Source organism: Ammospiza nelsoni, chromosome 11 (genome assembly GCF_027579445.1).
Source record: "Ammospiza nelsoni isolate bAmmNel1 chromosome 11, bAmmNel1.pri, whole genome shotgun sequence".
NCBI classification, from domain to species: Eukaryota; Metazoa; Chordata; class Aves; order Passeriformes; family Passerellidae; genus Ammospiza; species Ammospiza nelsoni.
In genome coordinates, this window is record NC_080643.1 from 14,397,661 (window position 1) to 14,415,973 (window position 18,313).

Consider the following 18,313-nt stretch of genomic DNA (forward strand, 5'->3'; position numbering starts at 1 on the left):
AGGTGCCCATGTTGCCTGAGCACCAAGAATTGGAGCACTGTATAAACACCTTCTCAATGAAAAATGAGTATTTCTGCAGAGTCTTGTCTTTCACACAAAAAGGAAACTCTTAATCAAAAGCCAACAAGAAACCAAGGGAGGGTGTGTTAATATTTGGTCTAACAACACATTCACCTCAAAACTCATCTGAGTAAAATCTCATCTGAAAGTTTCCCTCTTGGCTGATGACAAGAGCTTCAAGATGCCCTTCTATGGACAGTTCATTGTCAGGGGCTTAATACCTGCATTTCCTCCAGTTTCTCTTGAAATGCCTTCTGATCCGCAATCTGTGTTTTGCGAAATCTTTCCTCATCGTCTGCGTGCTGGAGCCGAACGGACTCTGACTCCATGGACATTTTCACTGGCCAGTAACTGGCAGTCCACCTGCACCCACATGATACAAAGAGACAAGCTTCTTGAGCATATGTTTGAAATGCTGAAAATCACAGAATGAGAAAGCCAAATCCCACCAAACAAGGAGGCTTTACAACAACAGAAACACATGTGGTTTCAACAAAACATTTTTTTCCAGCTTGTCTTGTTGATATGCAGTCCTTGTGACTAGGCTATTCAGCTGGAGAGAGCTGGGGAGAAGTGGAGGGCCTTTTTAAAAGGAACAAATCCACTACACTGCTGAAAAGCTAGGAGACAGCAAAATAACAGTTGGCATCCAGAGGGAATGTCTGTCTTTGAATGTATTTGCAAGGAACTGAAAAAAATGGGGTCAGAGTCTCAGCTTATGGCTTTTCAGGGCTACTGAAAAAGCCAGTCTCCTGTTAAGCAGGGCAGTGAGGGGCCAGCGTAACCCAGATACAGGGAAGCCCTGGATTCTGCAGAGTGCCCTGGGGAGAGCATTGTAGATCCAAGAAAGGCTGCAGGAATTGGCTGCTCACGCCAAGACAGGTTTCTTGGTTCTTGCTCAGACATAGCCCACCCATTTCTGCCTCCACTTGGACCCTCAGCCTGTGTGCAGTGCCAGTACAAGGTTTGCACACTACACTCACAGGAGGTCACAACCCTCCAGCACCTGGGGATGCAGCCATCTCCTACCAGTCCTGCCTGGGGCAGGTCTGGGCAGTGGGAATACAGCCATGCCTGTTCCAAGCTGGCCTGGGGCTGAGCTGCTTTCCTGCAGCTGCTGTGGGGTTTTTGCACCTTGCACCCCATGTTTCTAGTTTCAGGAGCACTCTGCACAGACTCACTCAGGTTGCAGACATACTGGACCAAGTACATGTCCTAAGAGAAGTGCTTCCTGGGTTGAGCAAGCTTTAGAAACCTTGTAGTTTGTGAGCTGTCTCTGCTATTGGGGCATAGTCAGGCCACAAATGGAATAATAAAACTAAGAGGAAGATGCTTGGAGAAGAACTGCAGTAATAATAAAGGTTCAAATTTCTTCCTAGTCTTTAAGAAAACTCTGGGAGTGTTCCTATCTTGGAAGTGTTCATTTAGTTTCAGGCACAGACTAAACTGTGCACTTTCAGACTTTACAAGTATCTCAAAAAAACCCAAAAACCCCCAAAAAACCACCCAGAGAAAAGGGCTTTACTATGTTAAACAGGTTAATAGCTATCAGTTTGCCTTGCCCCAGGCCAGAAGGCAGCATGAACTCACAGTTCTTGTCTACAAACTTCATTTCAAGAATTCAGTGCTCATATAGCCTGAGAGACACTTAAAAGTTCTGCAGGAGCCCTTGATAGACACATGGCCCCTGAAGCACTGAGAATGGTAATTGCTGAAGAGTCCCACTTTGACAGTGGGAGAAATGCCTTGTGCTCACTTGTCAGTGAAATCTTCTTCGGTAAGATTGTAAAGGAAGTCTTCCATGACCTTGTAATCTTCCATGACTTCCTCAATCAGTTGCTGCACAGGGTGAGAGAAAGAGAAAAAAAGTAGACACCTTTAGACCATGCTGATTCCAAGTCTCTGGTGTACACCTCATTTTCATGAGGTGCCTTTGAAGAGCGTTAGTCACACAAGCTTAAAGTGATGTGGGCTGCTTCAGTGCTGTGTGAACAGTGGGAATGGATTTACAGCCCCTTGTTCTGTGAATGATCATGCCATCATCACCCTCTGTTCTATGGGAATGAAAAGAAGTGTGACCTAGTGGATAAAGTGCTGGACAGAAATTGAGTGATTTAGGTTATCCTCCAGGTTCCCTCATTGGCATGGACAAGTCAGCTTACAGCTTGATGCCTTTGTTCCCCATTTGTTCAGCTGGGAAAAGACTTACACTTCAAATAACTTTGAAATAACTCAGTGCTAAAATGTCCTATTAGAAAAAATATATTAACAGTAATTTGAGCACTGGGTAACAGAAAGATTTTCTTGAAAAGAGGATTCATTTTTAGAAGATAGCCATTCAGTACACAAATGCAGAATGGATCATGAATGCAGCAAAATGCACATGTAACTATTTTAGGCAAGATTTTTAACTGCTATTTTATTTTGCAAAGAGATTTAAATTTATGATATGTATATTTAAAAATACAAATCTTAGGAATTATAAAAATACAAAGCCAGGAATCTTGTGGCATTGCACACAAAGATATGCAAGTAAAAAAAACTGGAGTTCTGCTTCTGAGACACCACACATTGCATTGACAAATTTCCTCCTCACTTCCCTTGATGCCCTGTGCCAAGGAGAGCCTGCCCCACCTCCTGCACTGCCAGCTGCTCTGGCACTCCCTTCAGCCAGTCCCTCAGCTCAACCAGCTCCTCGATGTTCGTTGGTCTCTCGTGCATTTTGGTGCTGATGGCTTCATATGCCTCACAGATCTGCAGCAGGACACAGCAAACACCATCAGAGTCACCAAGTGCTAATAGACAAACTGGGAAACCTGCCCCAATCCACCCACTTCCCATTCTGAAGGTGTCTAAGGGATGAGTACACAGTCCTGTTCTGGCTTTTACTTTTCACATCCATCTCACCCATTCAGCTCAAACTGAATGAAACTGCCAAAAAAAAAGAGGATGGGGAACTGCAGGTATGTAGTGAAAATGATGATAATAACAGATTCAGACAATCAGCTGGCAGAGGCAGTTGCCTATATTCCAGTTATTCTCAGAGGAAGCAGAAGGACTTTTCAGTTGTCCACTAGACAGATCTTTTCAATTCACCAACATACTTTTGTAAAATGGCAAAGTCTTGAAGAATTTAATCTCAAGAGCTACAGCTTTCAGGCATGCAATCTATTAAATATATTTAATTTTTCATTTGGTTGGGTTTGCATATGTCCTCGATAATTTCAATTTTAAGTAATCAGCCCAGTGTGATCTTTAAAATACCCTCATTAATGTGGCCTTCTAGTCACTTCACAAAAACACAGCAACTTCAAAAGCAGAACAAGACAAGACAGAAACAGATAATACATTGAACCATTAACTTACTTTCTGCACCTGTGAATGGAGGGTTTTAGCCAGCATGTCCAACATGGCAGTGGCAAGGGCTTTGTGTTTATCAGACAGACTAAGCCTAATGTGTTCTATCTTGACTTGAAAGGGGCCAATGATAATAGAACTAGGTAGAAGGTGGTCCAGGGTCTCCTTTTCAGACAAATATGTTTCTACTATCTTTGTCACGTCCTGAGTGGGTGGAAATTGCTCTTCATAGCTTCTGTAAATTAAAAGACCAACAAAAAATGGCTGTGTAGACCTTTAGAATATTTCAGCATCCAGGCTGTTTGTGTCCACTCAAAGGATCAAGACATTAAATTAATAAGGCATACATTTACACAATAGGTGCAGAGTGGAATAAGAACACAGATATTCTAGCTGCAGAAAAGGAGTAGAAAGAAGAGATGAAAGAGGAAATATGGCAAGAAGAAAGGGAGAGAAAAAAATAAAAGCACTAGTGTAAACAGGGCAAGATCAGGAGGCACTTCAGGGGAGGGTAGGCAATTCAGAGTATTCTGGGGAGAGACAGGAATTTATCAGATGGGATTTGTAAATTGATTAAGCTGGAATAAGAAAAAAGAAAAGGGCTTCATTCTCACTGTTTGGAGAAAACAGAAGACCTAAACAGAAGTCCATTAAAGTAACAGAGGCTAAAGGACAGAATAGGTGGAAAGAGTTTTGGCAATGAAAACAATGAGGTTGAAACAAAAGAAAACATTACTTTCTACAGAATGCTATCAGCCTGAGCAGACACTATAGGAGGGGGGTCAGAGTCAAGTATGCTAACTGGATTCTCAAACAGGATGATTCATTTTTAGGGCCATTAATATCTCCAATTACACTGATGAGCATGACAGGAATGTGACTGCTGTCAGAGGCAGGAAGACATTCCCAGTGCCACCACCAATGTCCTCTAAAAGCATGGACTGTCACCCATGACTGAAGGCAGCCTCTGACAGGGGCCTGATCTCACATTGGAGGCACGTGGTCTCAGAACAGCCCCACACCCTCACATCAGCACATCCACACAACAGCTTCCACAAAGGCTTGTCATTGGGGTCACAGGGGTTTTGTCAGAAGCCACTTACTTTAGGAAGTACTGGATGTCATTGTTATTTATCTCTAAGAACTTCTCGTATTTCTTGCCATAGGCTTGCAGAGGGATCCGAGTCTTTCGAACGGCAGAGCGCAGAGCCTCACGTAGCTCTTCTACTTTTGGCTCTTGCAAACCCACTGATTCCAGCATGGGGGTGCCTGGGATCTCCATGTTCACCAACACATACTGCAAGAGGAAGGGGAGAGGTCTTTCAGGACAAACAGAGCTAATTGTGCCTCCTCAGGTGAGGGGCAAAGCAATCCCTGGTGGCACCTTTGGGAACTCTTGCAGTCCACACTTCTACATTGTGTCAGGAATTGTTTGATCAGTTTTATGTGCCCTCCTCCTCAAAGAATGAGGACCTAGGGAGGGAGGGCTATCACAGTAGCAGACAGAAGGATGCATATGCAGAATGGACTTGCATCAAATAGAACTGGAAACAGTGCTATTTCCTTTATGAAGGAAAGACTCCTTTATGAGTCTGCTTTTACCAGCCACCACGCACTTAGGGCAACCAGAGTGTCCATGCGTCCACACAACCTGCAGCACCAAAGCAGAAACAACCACCAGACAAAAGAGCTACAAGGTTTGGGAGACTGAAGAAATCCTGTCAGAATAGAACTGCATTAGCACAGTGCTGTGCCCAGAGTAATTTAACTGAATTCCCAAGTACCCACTTGTGCACCTCCCTCCCTCCCTCCCTGAGTACAAGCTCAGGGGTGTCTGTGCTGAGCTGCAATGCACTGGCACGTGCACAGTTGTATCCCTGGTGATGCAGAAGTGTTCACCTGCTCCAGCTGTGGGATGCTGTGGGTCGCCAGGATCCCGTTGTCAAACAGAGAAATGAGAGATGTCTCAACGCTCTCCACAGAGGGGCTGAAGAGGACACCAGTGATGTCTAGCTCAATGTCTGTTAAAAAGAGTGGATTCCTTTGAGACCTGTGGTGGGAAGAGATAAGAAAGAACAGGGATGCTTTTTGAGAATATGATACACAACTGTATTGCTCTGGTGCTGATACTGAAATGCCTCCTGGACAGGAAAGGAAAGCAGAGGAGAAGAGGACTGTCTCATGCAGATAAAGATATAAAACACTGTGTTCTCAATTTAACAGTAAAGACACTGAGAACTCTTTTTAATCAAAGGTGAAGGAACCATCAATCATGACATATCAGGGTTCCCCAAAGTCATAACCTTATCTTGAGAATTGGAGCTGCTTTACAGAAAAACTGGAGTAGTTTTTGAAATTCAGTATCTCCAATATACTCCTAAAATGCACCTTCTGGAAGTTATATTAGTATTTCTAATCTTGCATGTGACCAGCCTGGCTCAGGATTAGCTGAAGTCAGTGTCAAGACTTCCACTGATTTAAAAGTAAGAGGCCTCATGTGAGTGGCAGGTTTTTTTTTTTCTTCTTTTACTTCTGGCTTTCCATTTCTAAATGTTCCCTCTTTAATATCACAAAAAGCAAAAATCCTTGAATCAATGTCCAATGGAATAAAATTTTAGGCACTGTGATAACTTAAATTTGGTATTCTTTAGAGATCCCAGGATAGATTCCAATTCTGAGGTTTCATCTAGGAATAGAATTAAGCAGCCATCCTCCTGGTTTTCTTCCTGGCATCCACAAACAATCAGCAGTAACAATTTGCTCCCCCAAGAACGCTGGAGGTGGCTGATCTTTAGAACAGTACATCAAAGCTGCAGACCTTGGATCTGATGGGCTGCTCCATATCAGTAACTGCAGCTGGAAAGCTGTGCTAACAGAGCAGCCAGCTCTGTGTCCTTCCTCCATACTCCAGTGAACATGTCAGGTGGAGGATTAGGGAAAACTGCCCAGCTTAAAGGCCCCACACAGAGCAAAGCTCGCTTGCAGAACAGTAGTTAAAAAAACAACAACACTACTCTCCTCTGCTCTTTCTATTTCTTATTTTTCTTTCTTTCTTACACGTAGGGACTGTTGGTGATGTCAGGTCCCCATTCCATGTCCTCTGAACAGTCCAGGACACACTGGCAAGCATCCAGCACAAACTGGGTGAAGCTGATGAGCGAGTTCTGCACCAGGTAGCGCAGAGAGTCCTGGAGCATGAACCTGATGCGCTCCATCAGCTTACACAGCTTGGAGCTCTGGTAGGCATCCCAGTCACTCTCCTCCAGGTTGAACCATTTGCCTGCATCTTCAAGGCTGCTCTTAATTGCAGTCTTTATGGAATCAATCCAAGTACCTTTGAGAAACTCCTGAACCTAGGGCAAAGAAAAAAGCAAGCTGAGTAATCCTCTGAGGGCTGATGGGAAAGTAGTATGGCAAGGTGAGCTACTAACGGGGGCTGTTGGAGCTTTCTCTGCTGTGAAAGGAAACTCTTCTCTCAGAGCTGTGGTAGCTAAAAGTAGCTCTCAACCTCCCCCCCCACACATGAGTTATCTGAACCTGGTCATACATCTCCTGCACTGATAAAAGACCTACAAAAAGAAAGCCTGATATTAAAAAGTGGGAGTGCTCTATTCTCTGTTTTGCTCACAGTTTCCTTCTTCTTTTCTATAGAGTGGCATCCCTGGAGCTGTCTGTGTCAGGGTCCCTCACAAAAAGTTGTGTAGACAGTGTGATGAGCACATAAAGGACAGAATGTTGTCTTCTCTTGACAAGTGAGAAGAAAGAGCAGAAGAAGCCAAGGGCAGCAGCAGTTTTCAGTATTTTAATTTATTAAAATACCACCAAGTGTCACTTCTGCTCCACAGGCAGCTTGCTGCTTGTGTGTACTAAAAGAACTTTAGTCACTGAGTGGATGACAACACTGCCTAGCTGAAACAGCACAGGACTGGGAAGGACCAGCACATTCTCTGCCACTGATTTAGTGTGCAACCCTGTGCAAGTTACTCCATGTGGCCACATCCAGGGTGCAATGTGCTGCTCTCAGTCAGAGGACATGAAGAACCTCTGGTGAGAATTACCACAGAGCTGCAAATTTTTGTCCTACTCTCTCTATTGGCATTGCAAACAGAGTAATTTAATTAAGCATATAAAGAACATAGAGTGTAGAAAAGCATTATCCCCATGAGTGTTTCAGGAGGAATCAAAGATCTTGTGCCTTGCAGCTGGATGGATGGGGAAATAATAAAAAAGAAATAAAAGGAAAAAAATTAAAGAGAAACTTGAGTGCCAACCAGGACCCCTATCTGTGTATAAACCAGGTGAAGGAAAGAAGGGCTGCAGCCCTATATGGGCACCTGTTTAACACACTAAGAGCATGGTCAGCATTGGCTGATCCTAACCACCATGACTCTTTCAGCCCACTCTCCCCATATCCCAATAAATTTGACAGGCACATGCAAATTCCTCCCTGCCCCAAACATGATGTCTCCTTTAACAGCTCATCAGTTTCCAGAAGATCAATCTGCAGCTGCTGCATCATCTAGCACTGCTGCCTGCTCCATGTGCTCATCCCTCACACCTCCTCTGCTCACCTGAGTGAAGGCCTGAGTCTGGATCTCTTCAAATTCCTCCAGAGAGACAAGTTTGGTTACAGTTGTGTTAAACAGAGACAGGACAGCTGCCTTGTTGCACTCATCTTGTACCTGTGCAAAGAGATGGATGGCTTCTGGCCTGGCCAGGAGTGAGAGGAAGTTGAATTCTCTCCGTCGTTTACGGAAAGGATAGTCTGGGATAGGAACGATCCCTAGCACCAAAAAAAGAAATAATGTCATTGCCTGCAACAGCCATTTCAGCTTCTGTTTTTAGAGTACAGGTCCCATTCGGACACTTGTGAAAAGGACTCTGCTCCAATGCACAGGGCCTTATCATGCAGCAGCTTCAACAGAGGGCTGGATGAAAGAGGGAGTCTCTGCTCTGCTGCAGAGACCTTCTGCAGCCTCCCATTAGGGGCTGAGGTGCTGTCTTGGTGCCTGACCCTCCCAAGGCTTTGGCTCATGAAGTCTCCATGTGATAGAACATTGGAACTCAAGAAACTTCCTACTGAGGCTCCAAGGCACAGCTGAGTCATCTCATCTGTGAGAGGCCACTTGTGAAGCACCTCAAGGCCTCCTGCTTTTGGAAGATTGAAGTGCACAAAATGTGCTCCCCTCCCCCTCCCATCTTTTAGTGGGGCCATTTTCCTCCTGTTTGGGGCTCTGAAGGAGCCTGAGCCCTCTTCCCCACCTGAGGCACTTCCCAGCTGGGCACAGCAAAGGCAAGGCAGTCAGCCCTAGCACAGTGGTAAGCCAATCACACTGCCAAACATTTGGTGCCATTAAGGGTACACTTGCAGAACTACTGCAGCTTAGCTGATGAGTTCTAATTATACTGAGGTAACATGAGCATGGAAATATACCCTAAAAAAGAGGAGACACACTCAAAAGTCTCACATAATCTCCTGTTGCTGCCCCTTGTGAGCTCTAATTATTACCATGAACCCGAGAGTTCCTACAGTAAACCATGAATCCTATCAAAGACAAGAAAGCAAACTGTTTCACTGTGTCCCCTACCTTTCTCTGGTGCTTCCTTCTGCTCTTTGTCTGGAAGGGTAACAAAAGAAAACATCTCGGGTTTGGAAGCGACAACTCTGTCAAAGCTGATCATGTTCATGGTGTGTTTATAGTCTAATTTCACTTCTTTCTCCAGGGTGCTTATTTGGTCTAACATGCTGTTACAAGACACAGAAACACTGAGAACCCACAGCATTTCAGCATGTGTATGTCTGTAGCTTCACTGCAAACTCCACCCCTCCCTCCCTCCCTCCCTCCCAAATGTGCTAACCCAGAAGCCCACCTACCACTCAACACATCAGGAGAATTGTGCAGACAATGAAGCAGCCAGCAAAGGTATCAGCTGGGCTTTTAATGATAGAGGCAAGCAGGGACTGAGGGCTAGGACTGTAGCCTCTCTAAGTGTCTTTTCAGTCCAAAGCAACATCTCCACTGGGTAGAAGCATTACAGAGGGAAGGAGAAATAACCACCAACTAAAGAAAGTAGCTGGCAGTTCTGGAAAAGTGGGCTATCCAAGCTGGCCTCCCATTTGCCTCCTGTTGTCCATTTCCTCAGCCAGAACACTCACATAAGTGCTGAAACCCTGCTCCATTTGCCTTAGGAAATCATCATCCTTTACCTCGAGGAGACAGAGTACTTTTCTTTATCCCTGTAGTTCTGCTCACAGAGACTAATTACTCTCCTACTTTCCAGTTCAGGCTGGCAGACCATGCAGCTCCTCACACCTTCCTATTTCTGAGCAAGGCAATCAGTCACGGCTGATTCCCAGCAACACCATCAGTGGCTCATGATTCATCAGGCCAGGGACATTAAAATGCCTCCCCAATATGAACTGCATCACAAAGAGATACTCCATTATATTCAGGTGGAGATCTCCTGTTCTGTTTGCCTTCCCCTGTGCAGATCTTATTTTGATTTGTTTTAGCAGCTGTTAATAGGTAGAAGGGTCACCAGCAGACAACAGCCAGGTCTCTGGAGACAACGGGTGGTCTGCAGATCAGTACAGCAATGACTGATCTGTTCCTCAAAAGCACAGGGAGGACAGCAAGGTCAGCCATGCCATTTTTTGTCAACCTTCTTGCTGTTGAAGGCCACTTAACTGCAGGTGTAAGCATGGCTTGGTGGGCTTGCATATGGAAACTACTTCAGCTGGGAACACTGACAGCCCACCTGTACACATGTCCCTGGGGCTGCCATCTGCCTCCTTCTGATGCCACTCTGGGCAACTGTATGGAGTGCTTGTGCACAGAATGGAAGGCAGGTGAGACCCATGGTCTGTGAGTTGGCTGCTCAAGACCTGCCTCCACTTACACTTGTTTTGCAGCCCTATGAAGTCCCACAATGTTTATGGATGGAAGGCTGAGCCCCCAGACAAGTACAGGATGCTTTACTGTTGGGACCCAGGACATTCCTCTGGCTGCCCTGGGTGACTCGAGGCCCTGGCAAGGAGCTCAGAGACCTTGGCATGGAGTCAAAAAGACCTGTGCCTTTGATTTTAGACCGTGGAAACAATTACCAACTTTGTGTGAGGATTTACAAGCCACAAGAGTTTGAGTGGAATAAAAGTTAATTTGTCACAGAGTGAAAAAGTAGAATTTTGGGGTTTTAGAATGGGGGTTTAAGAAGCAAGATGGAAGAATCTAGGCGTGTCCTGTCCTTCTCCTTCTTGTCCTCCATCTTCTGCTAAGATGGTGACACTTTTTGATTGGTTTAGAGTAGAAACACACTGTCTAACATAGGTGATAGGTATTGAAAAATTATTGTAAATAAAGTACACATAGTTCTTAGTATAAAAAGTTAACACCACCCCAAGGGTGGAGGCTGTGCCACAACCTGACCTGCTGGACAAATCTCAGCAGGTCAGAGAAAGAATGCAATAAATAAGAAAAAATAAACAACCTTGAAAAGCAGAACCAATGAATCTCGACTTCTTCAGTCGTGGGGCTGGGAGAAACTTTCTAATACCTCAGAAGTCATCTCAACCACAAAACCCCAAAACTTTACCTCTTCTCATCCTTCATTTTGGGAGTCTGCACAGCCAAGCGCTTCACCCTCTGCAGGCTTTTCTCGTTGATGGTGTCCAGCCCCTCTGTGGGCATGCAGTCCACGTACAGGTGGTACATGAGCAGCCCCTGCGTCCTCTTGCGCAGGCTGTCGGCGCAGGCCACGCGCTCCGCAAACACCTGCGGGTCCTCGGCCAGGAACTGCAGGCACACCCGAGGCACCCAGTACTGACATGGCAGAAGTGGAGCTCTTCCTGGGAAATCAAAGTACAGCTTGCCAGAGGCTGCAGGGACAACAAAACTCAGAATGGCTCGCAGTGCTGACAGCAGCTTTTTGATAGACAGGATAATTGGGCTGCTTGCGGGAGATCAAAATGAGGGACCAAAGCAGAGGACAGCAAGAGATAAGGAGCATCTCTAAACCTTTCAGGAGAAGGGTACTTCATTTTAATCTGTCCACATTCCCTTTCAAAATGGCATTGACCCAGAAAGCCCAACATTTTACTTTTCTTGAAGGCAGGAAGGATGGGGAGAAGGAATAAAAAGAAAGGTGTCTACAAAGGGAAAACCTCAAACGGGATCAAATTAAGATGTGGAGTTCTCTCCCCTGGAGGTTTTTTCAGATAAGTTTAACAGACACATATCAACAGAAATAACAGTTAAAGGGATTAAATGACTTCTTGGTGTCCTTCCCATGTCCAGCTAGGACAAGCATGGGTAATAAACTGGCTCTCAGACTATATGACAGGTCCCAAAAGACCTCATTTGAAACACACCTTCTGGAGTTCTTCCTCCATTGATGATGGGTCTCCCTTCTTCATCACGCACCAGACCTTTCTCATCTGTTTTATGGACCAAGTAGAGATCTGTCTCCTTGTCATAATCCAGAACACCAACATCAATCCACTTGTAGATCAACTCCTGGCTTTTGGGGTCGTCTGAGAGAGTCAAGGATTAAAACAGGGTTAGTGTGTTCTCCTGGAGTCCCAGCAAATGGACTTTCCTGATCCAAGTGGTGATGCCACAGTCAAATCCATTTGCTTTTTGAATATCAGTCAATCTCACAGAGCTTCTGTGTGACCAATTAAATAATGAACTTAGGTTTTACAGGTTAGACTTTTCAACGTTTTGCACACACCAGACAGATATCTATTTATATTGATATCAGTATGGATACTGGAGGTCAGGGCAGAATATTGCTGTCCATTCAACCTGCGGAGTGATCAGGTGTGGTATTCCCCAAGACAGCTGCAGGCAGAACTCAGCCATCACGTGCTGGCTGCCCAAGGATACACAGAGCTTATGTTTTATGGTTCAGTTTTGCAGACAGCCAAGCCTCTGGAGGCTGCTCCAGAGCTGCAGATGACAGCTCCCAGGCTTTAAACCTACTGCAGATGTGTTAAAGTGAGCTGCAGCCGCAGCTGGGCATCAGTACAACTGTACCTAGTAATGCCTTCTCAATGAGAAGGCTCCAAATGATTGGAAAACAATGTCCACATCACTTAAGTTGGCCCAGGTTTACAACTTGTATGTTCACTGTAGTCTTCTGATCCTGCACTTGCAGAGAAATCCAGGCAGAACATATTGTGCCCTAGGAGTTAGAACACCCTAACTCCATGAAGCACCAATAAAGAGAAATTCTGTCTGTGCTGACAGAAAACCAAAAGGCAAAGGCAACTTTAACAAAGTGGAAATGGTCCAGGGCAGAACTGGCAGCCAGTGAGATCCTGGTCTCTGGCACTGACTGCCTGATCCTGGCCAAAATGAGATACAGCTTTTCAGAGCTACACTCATCAGAATCTACATGTTCTCTTCTGCTGAAAAGGTCTGTAACCATTAGTGCTGCCCTGCTTGAGCAGGAACTGATTCAAGTTTTACCATGTCCAAGTACATCATCTGTAGGTAAAAGTGCTTTTCCAGGCACTGGCTTTCTATCAGAAGATCCTGGCTCCAGCCCCAGTGACATCCACTCTTCTGGAGTTCGACAGTCAAATTCATCATTGTCAAATACCTAAAAAGCAAGGACATGAGGGAAATTAGGATTTACTCCAGAAACAAGAAAACACCCAATAAAAAATTTCATGAGAGGAAAACATTAACATGCAGTTCCTAAATAGGCTACAAAATATGGAAATCAGTCTAGGTGCAAAACCTGTGCTGATATTTGGCTGACAATTTTCTCCCAAGCAGCAGTATTTGTATCTCCAGCCCTTTCCTAGGGAGAACAAACCAACATTTGGAGAGGTTTCCTGCAGCAATACTGCTGACTCCTGCACTCAGAAGGAAACAGGAGACACCTTTCCTTTGGACACACAAAAGCCAGTGAGGAGCACTATTAGTTTTGATAGAAGTTGTGGGCACCCTGCAGAAGATGCTCAGCATTTTGTAGAGACCCTTCAGTGCCCAAGCCAGCTCCAAAGCATTTCCTTGCTTTGTTGCTTGTTGTGTCAATACTGGCTAAGTGTCCTCAGAAATCTCCTGTGATATAAGCAATGAGACAGACCACAAGTACTCACGTGCTCTCTTACCTGTAATGGGAGGTAGATGGGAAACACAGAATCTTTTGTCTCCTCAATAGGTAGCATACTGTCAGGGTCATAGTGCCTTGGCATCAGCTGATTGGAGTCTATCCCCTTGCTGGCCAGGAGCTCAGCAATGTCAAAGGTGAGATACAGCCGTCTCCTCCTGGATAACATCAGAAGAGGAAATAACCACTTAATGTGCCTACAAGCATTCCCATGCCTACAACTCCAGTTTTTCACTGTGCACCCCTATTGGTAAAAACATTTTTGGTACACATTGCATCCATGTATATTTCTTCATTTATAGCAAAAAATAATTCAGTGGAAGTGGCCTAGAAAGATCAGGTACTCCAATCTATAAATTATATACTGTACTACAGTACTAATACATTATAGAGCATACACAAAACCAGAAATTAAAAAAGAATGACAAAAAGATGACATAAACAATGTTTTCTTCCCACATCCCAGTGAATTGTCTTCTGCACCCTCTGCAATTCATGCACATCCCACTTTGGAGACTACTGCCTTACAGGAAAAGGTTTTCTCAAGGATTTTTGACATGTTATGCCTCAAAAGCAAAAGTGAACACCCTAATCTGCTGTGTCTGTTCCACAGTGATGCCTCTAGCCACTTTCTGTTTACTTACCTCTCTACTTCAACCTTCCTAGGGTTTTGCCCTGGAACACGTTTGAAAGGCATCTGCACTTTGGGCTTAAATGATTGTTCAGGGAAATCTGACTCAGCAAGGATCTCAGTGGATGGTCCAACCATTTGATCCTCCATGAGGCTTTTAAAGCTTGCAGGCACCTTGAATTTTGTGACTAAGAAACAAAGAGAAACACATCTGAAACCACCAGGTATCACTTTGCTTTACATTCACACACAAAGGAGAACTCTGCTGTGTACTGGGTTGTCTGTAGAAGTCACTTCACTAGATTTGTAAGAGAAATCAAGCAGACATCAAATTAGAAACAGAAAGACCTTTTTTTTCCTGCTACAATATGTGATTATGGTTTTCCAGTATCAAAATAATAGTATAGAAGAAAACTCCACTGAGAATTACTGTCATGCAGATTTCTGGGATTCAAGGCACTGACCTAGCTCGAAGGAGCTCTGTTTGTTCCCAGCTTTGCTGCAGACTCTCTACATAACCGTGGGCAATTACTGTCTCTAATGCACAGCTTCCATCACCCTCAGAAAGGATCCCCCTGCCTCTCTGGGGGGCCCTGAGACCAAGAGTCAGTCCTAGCTGAGAGGAGCTTGGTCAAGGTAGTGATACAGGGTTTATGAATATTATGGGGGAAAAGAAGCTGCACAGGTCATCTTTGTCTCCTGAAGTGCCTATTCACACCTTGGGACAAACCTCTCTCTTCTCAGCTTTTGCTCAATCAAACCACCCACTCACATCAGCAATGGTGTGAGAAAAAATTGAGTTAAACAGCCAACAATCTCACCATTTGGCCAAACATTTTCAACAGAAATTTGGACTAAGAAAAAAGTATACGTTTCCAAGAACTGGCAGAAATTAAACCATGTCATTTACCCCATAAATAAACCAAACTGTTTATATTGCTAAACAAGTTGCAAATAATAGAACAGCAGCAAACTGGGAATTTGAAGCTTAACCTAAATTAAGTAATTGCATGCAAGCTTTAAAAAGCACTATTCCCTAGACAGAGCTAAGCATTGAACTAAAAATAGATTTTAGTGGAGTGAGAGAGATTTTCCTTTGATGAACTTTCACACTCTATCAAGGAGAAACCCAAGGTTCTGGTTTGGAATTGGGTATTTTGAATGTCAGGCTTTGAACCCAATTGTTCACTGTGTTGCATGTGCTTCTGGAGTCATGGATGTGACCCTTGATTTCAAAGCAATTGTGCAGAGCAGCCAATAATGCCAAAGCCAGACATGTTTCAGGACGGTTAGGTACAGGAAGGGTCCTCTAAGAGATCATTCCCTTGTCCTTCTAAAATGCCCCCTGGCTCAACCCTTGGAGCTGTACGTTATCTGCTTAGAGACTAAAGGAAACAGCCACTAACGGGCTCCTCTCTCTCTACTTCCCTCCCTCAGGAAGGGCAGCTAGCCTGGCATGAATGTGCTCTTAAACACTTGCATGGTCCATAAAGTAATTTTGAGGAATCCCTAAAATGCAGCTCTTTAGCCTCGTGTACATCTCTTGCCCGGGGTCTTTACAGAATGGCCCTGATTTGTATTTGTTGTCAAGGAGCACAGCTGTTCCAATTTAGTCACTTTATTGTTGCCAAATCCTGGCACCATCCATTATGGCACTTTGTGCACTATCAACTATTTATGTCAATACTTAGTGTTTCATTTGCATTTACATTTCCAACCTGATGGCTTCTTCCCCCTTGAAGAAGCAGCAGATCATAAATAGTTCTGTCTCCACTTGTTAAAGATGAGTCTATCTTGTCAAGATTCACTTGAGGAAGCAGTCATTTGTCCTCACTCATGAAAATAAATGTCACATCTAAGCACAGGAGGGTGGTATATACAGCTCCCATCTTTCTCTAAAATCCTCTCACACACACTTTCTTCCCACCCACTGCCAGTCTATGATCCATATCCCCAGGAGTGCTCTAGGGGCCAGGAGAGTGCTGGCAAACTTTCAACCATTCTCTGTTCCTATATTTGAGCATCCATGACACAAGTTTTTGTAAGCAGGTGGCACCAGCAGCTCTGTACACACAGAGCCCTTGCATCTAGGGAGAACAATCTGCTCTGGGGTGCAGCTGGGTGCAGAATAAATAAATGAGGGAAGGCCATGATTTTGGCTATATCTAAATCCCAAATACAGCTTTCACAGGCAGGTCCCATTTTTGGTGTTGTCATGTGTTGGGCCAGCAGTTTAACTTGATGATCCTTGTGGGTCCCTTCTAACTCAGAATACTCCATGATTTTCACAGGAAAGGGACACTGCTGGCTCCATGCACAGTAAGAACACATGCAAATTCAGTGTTCTCCTGGCAGCAGGACCAGAACTCCCACAGGCACCAGCACAGTCCACCCTGAACTCTGGGGGAAGTTGATCTATCCAGGAGAAAAGGAAGCAGGGTTTTATCACCCACTCAGATCACTTTGCTTCACCTCTAAATGAAATTCACTTTTCATGGGATATTCAAGCAGCTCAGCACCATTCCTGAGCACTGAAAATGAAAGCAGAGCAGGAACCCAGAGGCAGCAGCCTAATTCCCAGCATGCCCACTATAGGCAACCTGAACAGTTATGGCCCAGTTTCCTGCCCCACCTCACTCCCTCTCAGTGCATTTACCTTTAGGGGTGTGCTGCTCCTGCTCTGCCTGGTTCACCAAAGACTGGGACGTGTGGGGGCCACCAGAGGCACCCTGGAATGTAAGGGAAGTGTCAGAGCACAGTTGTGGCATAGTGTGAGTGGGGATCATAGAGGTACAGAAATAAAATGTCTCTATAAGACTGACTTTACCAGACTTTAGGGACAACTGAGACTGTGAGTAATGGTCAGAAAAGGCTCAGAGACACAAATACCTGAAAAGTTCAGCCCAATGCACAGGGGCAGGGGATCTCCCAGCAGCATGTGGCCTGATGTCAGCTTAGGATGTTGGCTGGGGGCAGATTAGGCAGCCAGTCATTAGGGTTTTACTGCCATATATCACCACAACCACAGCCTGCCCTGCCATACTGCCATCCCAAACCAGGCAATCGTGACAGTGCTGTCACTGGTTACAGAGGAAGGCAGCACAGCTCTGACCAGGATGAGCCTCATGGCTTCACTTTGTAAAGATCAAGGTCTTGCACAAAGGCCTTGGAGCAAAGGAAGGGCTGGGACCTGGGGTGAAGCCTGTATGTGTCCACACCAGCTGTACCATCAGGCTTTTCCTTTCAGGACACTGCTGGAGAAAGAACTGCTCTTTGCACTTACCCCCGAGCTAGTGGAGGGTCCTGGAGTAGGGACATCAGCAGAAGCCCCACTGCTGGTGCTAGGTTGGCTCCTATTCAGAAAATCCCTCAATTCCTTCCTTGCTTTGTCCATCTTCTCAGGACAACAACGCTGTGACGTAACCCTGGGCTTCCTGTGAGTGGAAAGACATTGAGCCTGGCACACAGTGTATCTTTGGCACTCCTCCACACCCTCCCACAGTGCTGGACATCCTTGACTTGCTGCAATGAGTGGGTAACACGGAAGGTTCCATCCCCTGATTCCACACCATTCACGACCTGGGGGCCATCAGACTCATGTGGCTGCCTCTATGGCTCACTAACCCTGGAGAAACAGATCACTTTATTATTCCAGATGGGGTTTGGAGTGGGAAAACCAGCAGCACACACAAGAAAAGCTGCTTTCCTTAAGCAGCAGGGGCTTCCCGGATCTGTGACAGCGTTCAAAAGGCTGCCAGGAGAATCTGACTAAACTGGGACTACAAGAGAAGTACTACTCTTGCTGCACCCAAATCCCTTAAAAACCTAGTCACACTTGACTCCAGTGGGAGCAGGCTACAGCCTAGGATACCAACACAGCTACTCCCAGGTGTAAGTCTGCCTCTTTCATTTAAATAATTCATGACAGATGTTTAAGCATCACCTAACACATATTAAAATATTGCCAGAAGCTCCCCTCTTTCTTCTCCTGCAGGGGATATTTTTGCTCAGCTCACAAATAATTTCTGCTCTTCCACCTTGGGAGACTCAAGTCCAGGCAAATATCACAGCTGTACAGCTTTATTTTATAAAAGCTTTGTGCACTCAGAGATACCAATTAAGAACAGCTCTCAGACTTCTGGCAGG

At 45.1% G+C, this 18,313-nt stretch overlaps 1 protein-coding gene across 1 annotated transcript in view; it reads right to left on the minus strand.

Moving 5' to 3' along the window:
* Positions 1-17,561, minus strand: part of DNAH1 (dynein axonemal heavy chain 1) — a 68,367-nt gene extending 50,806 nt beyond the window's left edge. Inside the window, exons 1-16 of the mRNA XM_059479982.1 lie at positions 17,451-17,561; positions 16,824-16,896; positions 14,181-14,355; positions 13,538-13,694; positions 12,888-13,020; positions 11,786-11,947; positions 11,011-11,263; positions 9,006-9,163; positions 7,989-8,200; positions 6,475-6,770; positions 5,317-5,467; positions 4,521-4,714; positions 3,427-3,652; positions 2,695-2,814; positions 1,817-1,899; positions 282-423 (exon numbers count right to left, since the gene is read on the minus strand). Of these exons, the coding sequence (XP_059335965.1) occupies positions 282-423; positions 1,817-1,899; positions 2,695-2,814; positions 3,427-3,652; positions 4,521-4,714; positions 5,317-5,467; positions 6,475-6,770; positions 7,989-8,200; positions 9,006-9,163; positions 11,011-11,263; positions 11,786-11,947; positions 12,888-13,020; positions 13,538-13,694; positions 14,181-14,355; positions 16,824-16,896; positions 17,451-17,561 (2,646 nt within the window). The remainder of the gene's footprint in view (positions 1-281; positions 424-1,816; positions 1,900-2,694; positions 2,815-3,426; positions 3,653-4,520; positions 4,715-5,316; positions 5,468-6,474; positions 6,771-7,988; positions 8,201-9,005; positions 9,164-11,010; positions 11,264-11,785; positions 11,948-12,887; positions 13,021-13,537; positions 13,695-14,180; positions 14,356-16,823; positions 16,897-17,450) is intronic.
* Between the last annotated feature and the right edge of the window lie 752 nt (positions 17,562-18,313).